The sequence below is a fragment of the Hordeum vulgare genome, chromosome 4H (assembly GCF_904849725.1).
Source record: "Hordeum vulgare subsp. vulgare chromosome 4H, MorexV3_pseudomolecules_assembly, whole genome shotgun sequence".
Lineage (NCBI taxonomy): Eukaryota > Viridiplantae > Streptophyta > Magnoliopsida > Poales > Poaceae > Hordeum > Hordeum vulgare.
The window spans coordinates 88,891,084-88,897,920 of NC_058521.1; the positions used below are offsets into that span (position 1 = coordinate 88,891,084).

Genomic DNA, 6,837 nt, shown 5'->3' on the forward strand with positions numbered 1-6,837 from the left:
TGACACCTTTCTCAAAAGAGGAGGCTAGAGCTGTGGTGTTCCAAACGTTACATAACAAAGCTTCAGCATCAGATGGCTTCCTCATAGTATTCTATCAGAATTTCAAGGATATCGTCAAGACTGACCTTTTGGAGTTGTTCAATTGTCTTCATGTCGGATGATTTGACCTATTTAGGTTGAATTTTGGCAAGGTTGTCTTGTTGCCAAAGATTAAGGAGGCTGAGTGGATCGAATAATATAGACCCATTTGCCTCCTTAATGTCAGCTTCAAGATTTTCACCAAAGTAGCTACGAATTTGTTAAAATCGGTAGCTAACCATGTTGTCCGGCCATATGAAACAATGTTCATGCAACAAAGGAGTATACTCAATGGCATAGTAATCTTGCATGAGACTGTTCACGAGATGGACCGAAAAAACATGAGTGGAGTAGTTTTCAAAATTGAGTCACTCACAAGGTCAAATGTTATTCCCTCCAGTAGTCCCCTAAGGATGAAAAGTTTCTCCAATAATTGGCGCGAGTGGATCTAAAATTTTGTAACTAGAGGTAGTGTGGCCATCAAAGTCAATGACGATGTAGGCCATTACTTTCACACAAAAAAGGACTATGACATGGTGACCCCATGTCCCTAGTGTTATTTAAATTGTTGCTGACTTGTTGGCCATTCTAATTGAGTGCACAAAGCAGGATAACCAGATTACATGAGTAGTGCCGCACCTTGTGGATGGTGGCCTCTCCATTCTGCAATATGCCGATGAAACAATTGTTCTAATGGAACATGACCTGGACAAGACTCGAAATCTGAAACTCTTCCTGCAACTTTTTAGCAAATGTCGGGTATTAAAACTAACTTCCATAAAAGAGAACTTCACTGCTTTGGAGAAGGAGTTCAGGCGACGGCTGCTTATGCTATTATGTTTGGTTGTGCACACGACCAAATTCCTATTAAATATCTAGGAATACCGATTATTTATAGGCATCTTAACATTGCAGAGTGTAAGCACGTAGAGGAGCGACTGGAGAAATAGTTGAGTTGTTCGAAAGGCAAGTTGGTCTCAGTTGGAGGACAGTTGGCTTTGAGTAACCTTATCCTCACAAATATGGTTCTCTATATGCTTCCTTTATTCCAACTCTCAAAAGGGGTCCTATAAGGACTGTACTATTTTAGATCCAGTTTCTTTTGGCAAGGAGATGGTGAAAAAAAAATACAAACTGGCTAAATGGAGCTTGGTTTTTAGGTGAAAAGACCAGCAACCTTGGAATTCATGACCTGCAGGTCAATAATGATGCCCTAGTTAGTAAACGGTTGTTCAAACTACTTATTGCGGATGGTGTTTGACAAACCATGTTGCACAACAAGTATCTTGGCGAAAGGGCGGTGTCTCGGGCCTATTGGAAACATGACGGTTCACAATTTTGGGTTGGCCTAATAATGACAAAGAAACATCTCTTTCGCTTTGGGTCTTTCGTGATACAAGAAGGGTCAAAAGTTCGTTTCTCGGAAGACATGTGACTAGGAAATGCCACTTTCTAAGAATAATATATAACCTTGAACAACATTGCTCGTGATAAGAATAATACTATTGAGTAGGTGTTGAGTTCATACCCGCTGAATATTTCCTTCAAGTGGGATTTGACCGACCCCCACTTATGTCATGGCATAATCTTTTGTTCTGTTTGGATTTGATTAACCTGACACAAGGTCAGGATGTGTTTAGATGGAACCTTACTACATCGTTGTCTTTCACGATAGACTCTATGTACCATGGGCTCAACACATGTTGAGGTGCCGGTGAGTAAACATAACAGAATTTGGAGGTTGAAGATTCTACTAAAAATTAAAATCTTCATGTGGTATCCTCATAGGGGAGTTGAGCTAACCTAAGATAACCTCAAACGATGCGACTGGCCAAAGAGTAAGAAGTGTTGTTTTTGTACTCACGTCGAGACAATCAAACACCTATTTTTCGAATGCAAGTTCGCACGTTTTATGCGGTCAATCATCCAAATAACTTCAAATTTGTATCCTTTGTCAATATTTATGGTCATTGCTTGGACAATATTCCAAATATGTTCAAGATGCTAATAAGGGTGGGAGCATATGCCTTACTATGATCGCTTTGGCTACATAGAAATGATTTGATGTGCGCACTTGGTAAGATAGTGTGTACACTGTTAGACAGGTGCACTTTTCGGCATGGGCATAGTGTGAGTCCATAGCACTCTGATTTTGCCAATTTGTCAGTCTTTTATCCCTTTCTTTTTGTTAGACTTTTGATATTGTGTTTCGAGAGTGTTCTTATAATGTTTTGTATTCGCTTGATGCTACTCCCTTTGTTCCTAAATACTATGTCTTTTTAGGGATTCCACTACATACGAAATAAATGGATGAATCTACACTCTAAAGTATGTCTATATACATCGGTATGTAGTCCATAGTGGAATCTCAAAGAATTATATTTAGGAACTAAGGGAGTATAATTTTTGAGGTAATAAAATCACCCTTTATCGGGAAAAGAACATGTGCACTCCTTCTCTGTAATAAGATAACCAAAACTTGTTGTAGTTCCCCGCCATGAGATCACCTCGTCTAGATTCAGGTTTCCTCTTCATACATTTAGTTGATCAGTTTAATGTATATATACACGAATCGTTACATGGTATTTGAAGATCACGTCTAAGTGTTTGGTGGAACTATTTTATGCCACTGACATTTGTTATTTTCTCTGCTTTATAACTTTATCAGAGTGTGGGTACATCAAACTGAAGGTGAGTTCATGTTCACATGATCTAATTAAAAGAAAAGCATATCATGAGCATCTCACACAAGAAAGCAGAGCAATATTACCAAGCAAGTAGCAGAATTAAGGCATTGTCGAATACACACAACAGTCCAGAGCTTGAGATGCCAACTAGTACTAATACCGCCAACTTGAGATTTTTTGGCATTATCATCACAAAGAAGATATTCCGGATTTTTTATTTGATATCTTCAAGGAAAATCGACCCGATTCAGTGGCTGATGAAGTTTGTGTGTTTCTGCTTGAGCCATACGAGATGAAATTTTCATATACGGCTCTTAGAGGGGGGCTTGGGTTAGTTACCTATCTCAATAAAGTAGATGATTGGTTTGAGGAACGTCTTGAGATTGAGGCAATTGCGGATGATATAACTAGTAAATATGTTCCTCCCCATGTCAACATATTTTATTGTTTAGGGGGAATTACACTTACTTGTTTTCTAGTAAGATAATAGAGCTCACTCATCTATCTACACTACGACACAAGTGGCAACTTGACGAGACATATAAAAGGTGCAGCTTTTATCAGTCGTCGAACAGGTTCATGAATCCCTCTTCACCGGCAGATTCACCATCGGATTCCTCTTCTTTCTTCTCCTCCTCATGAGCAGCTGCAGCCGCAGCAGCACCACCACCAGACGGCACGGCAGCAACGGCAAACTTGCTGGGATCCTGCAATCCAATACAAACACAAAGTTACACCACTTCCATAAGACTAAATGTCACCTAGGCATTCAGTATGTACTACTCCCTCCGTATCACAATATAAGACGTTTTTTTACACTATATACTGTCACAAAACCTCTTATATTTTGATACAGATGGAGTATGAAATAGAGCAAGATTTCACACATTCGAACTACATACTCTGTATGTTCATATTAACAAAAGACACTGACTAGCCCTGTAACATTGAGATCAAAACAAATAACAAGATTTGTGAGGCAGATGGCACGCATACATGACACTTTTTGAAAATCAGCAAACATAACATTGGAATTTGAGCTAAGATTACAAACAGAAAAACAGTAGTAACCAAAAACAGAAGGTTTGAAAATCAGCAAACAGAACATTGGCATTCGAGCTAGGATTTCAAACAGAAAAACAGTAGTAACCAAAAACATGAGGTTTATGTACCTTGAGGTACTCCTTGATCTGATCAGCATGGGGGAACGAGTACTCTGTCTCCACAGCAACAGCAAGCACATTCTTATACCCATCGAGGAACATGTGCGGTGCAGCAGCCAAAGTTGGGTACGAGACTGCCAGGGACAACGAGGCAACCATGGAGACACCACACGCAAACTTCTCCATCAGGTCTTCCTCGGTGAGGTCAAGAACCTCGGGGCTGAACACCGACCCATCGTCATAGACATTGGTGATCACAAGACCATAAGAGAATGGGCGAATACCGAGCTTGGCAAGCAGGGCAGCCTCGGATGAGCCCACCTTGTCACCTTTCTTGATGAGGTCCACATGGGCGACGATCTCCACACTGCCCTTGTTGATCTTGGTGGGGATGTTAAGCACCTGAATGAGTGCAAAAAGGACAGCAGACCGGGGTGAGAACTCGTGCTTGCTTAAACTGTGAGGAGTACACAGCGTGTGTATCACACAAGACTAGTTACCTGGAAGAAAGAAGTTTGGGAGGGATCCAGACCAGTGTTTCCAGGGGGAACCACCACATCAATAGGAGCAACCAACCCAACACGAGCAGGGGCCCCAACCTGTTGTATAGCAAAAACAAGATCACAAAGATAATAAGATGGCAAAACTAGAAGTGTTATAAACATTAGATCACATCAATGGAACCATGACTCATGGTACTTAAAAAAATGTCATATGTATAGACTAGAAACTTCCATATCGTTCCCCCAGATTAGAGTAGGAACATTCTTCAAAATAAAAAAAGAGTAGACATGATTCATTATATCCAACTATAATGTCCCAACTCTACTAGTACTGCACCATATATTTTTATATATCAATCAATGAAGCAAAGGATAAATCTACGTTTGAGATGCATAACCTATCAAAATATTTGCAACCACCCATACAATATATCAGCATACTCCACGACGACATGTAACAAGCGATACTACTGCATACAAATACAGGCAAAATTTCAGATAAATAAGCACCAACCGCCTCACTCATATTGTTACCAAACCAAACAGTACTTAAGGCTTGTGTTACTTGAATCAAATAAACCGGTTTACTACTGATGAAGGTGAAACTTATGCACCCAAGTGGCTCTCCCATGATGCAAGCAAGATGCCAAATTAGTAAAATTCACAGATGTTATCTCAAACAGAAGAATAATGCCGGCAGCAGTGCAACACAAATACACAATAAACCACTTGAGATCTCTAACCCTTTCCAAAATAACCACACTACTACAACTGAGAAGCAGAATAATGCATACAGCATGGCAACACCCACTTGAGATCTCTAACCTCATCTAGAATAACCAAGATCAAGATCTGGAACCGTTTCCCAAATAATCATAGCATATAGGAGTACCACTCTTGTGCAATTTTGGAAGACACATACTTATTGCATCCATGCATGCAACATAAACCCTTTCTATAATTAGCAATTACAGAATTAGCACACTGCAACCAGGCAAGTCGGCACCAATCAACAATAACTTTTACCGCATGATATATCAATGCAGCAGCATTCGAAATACAAATTCAAAGGACAAATCTATGTGTGAGATGTCCAATAAAGATTGCGTCAAACTGAAGCCATGCAACACGAAATACTACTGCATACACATGTAGGTAAAAATTCAGACAAATAAGCACCAGCCGCACCAAACCATACAACAATTGAAGACTTGTGCTACTTGTGTTGACAGCAACACAAGTTGTATCCCCAAATAATAGTCCGTTTTACCACTGAAAACATCGTCAAATTCACACAGGCATTGAAGCAAGGTACTAGTAAAAATCGCAAATGTTATCAAACAGAAGAACTATGCCAGCAGCATTGCAACACAATTTTACCACTTGATTTCAAACACCTTCCATAATAACCACACAAGTACAACAGATTAATACTACAAACTAACTTCCCTGCCATAAATGATCTAGATCTGGAACCGCTTTCCAAATAATCACAGCAAGATGAAGTAGCATGCTTGTGCAATATCGGCAGACACATAATTATTACATCCAAGCAACCCAATAATCCTTTCCATAACTAGCAATCACACAATTAGCACACTTCAACCAGACAAATCTGCAGCAATCAACAATAGCTCGCTCATAGAACTAAGGGCAGAGGTAGAACACAATAGTTTACCTTGTACTTGGCGATCTCCTCGCGGACCTCCTTGAGGTCACCCTTGGTGAAGATGAGACCGACGTTTCCCTACAACAACAAGCAGCACCAAAAGCACAGAGGCATGCTTGAGAAAACGAATCCTCGACGGCAAACCAGACGCAGATTAGAAGATCCGGCAGGGAGGGGCTTACTTGGAGGAGGGGTATGATGGCCTTGGTGTTTTCGTTGCCCGTCCTCAAGGCGTGCGCCGTGATGCAGCGGCGGATGAGGGTGTTCTTCCCCATGAGCATGACCGAGTCGCCGCGGATTCCCCTGCGGATCTCCGCGAGCTGGGTGGAGCCGACGTTGTCCGCCGCCGCTACGAGCACCCTGGAGTACTCGTCGAGGAGCTGGCACAGCTTCTGGTCGTACGAGTGCTTCTTGTCGGTCTTGGACGGCTTCTTGATCGCCATCGCTTGCCGCGCGCGCGAGCCCTAGCCTCGGTGGATCTGCGGCGGGGGTGTGCCGTGTGCGGTGCGGGTGGCGAGAGGAGGAGGACGTCTTGGGGCAGCGCGGCGGAAGCAAGCGGGGCGTCTTATATAGGGAGGCGGAGGAGGCTTGGAGAGGGGGGTTGCGTGGGGCGTGCGTTGCGGGGGTATTGTGGTCTATCCCCTCTCAACGTTCTGGACTCTTCGTCTTCTCTCAAATGGGCCATATGGCCAGGTGGGCATGGGCTGTATCCTCCGTCTGCCAGGCCCAAATACCCC

At 42.1% G+C, this 6,837-nt stretch overlaps 1 protein-coding gene across 1 annotated transcript; it reads right to left on the reverse strand.

Annotated features, from left to right (window-relative positions):
- Window positions 1-3,148: 3,148 nt before the first annotated feature.
- Window positions 3,149-6,623, reverse strand: LOC123446179 (60S acidic ribosomal protein P0-like). Its single transcript, XM_045122860.1, has 5 exons — window positions 6,283-6,623; window positions 6,110-6,178; window positions 4,429-4,527; window positions 3,938-4,330; window positions 3,149-3,472 (listed from the first exon to the last, which is right to left on the reverse strand). The coding sequence occupies exons 1-5, from the start codon at window positions 6,541-6,543 to the stop codon at window positions 3,326-3,328; spliced, it is 969 nt and encodes a 322-aa protein (XP_044978795.1). The 5' UTR covers window positions 6,544-6,623; the 3' UTR covers window positions 3,149-3,325.
- Window positions 6,624-6,837: the final 214 nt, after the last annotated feature.

What these genes read in the sequence shown, in the direction of transcription:
- LOC123446179 (XM_045122860.1), bottom strand. Translation starts at nt 6,543, where the DNA reads ATGGCGATCAAGAAGCCGTCCAAGACCGACAAGAAGCACTCGTACGAC. An exon ending in AGGAGATCGCCAAGTACAAG is followed by an intron (nt 4,528 to 6,109) that starts GTAAACTATTGT and finishes GCTATACAACAG; the next exon opens with GTTGGGGCCCCTGCTCGTGT. An exon ending in AGATCAAGGAGTACCTCAAG is followed by an intron (nt 3,473 to 3,937) that starts GTACATAAACCT and finishes ATTGGATTGCAG; the next exon opens with GATCCCAGCAAGTTTGCCGT.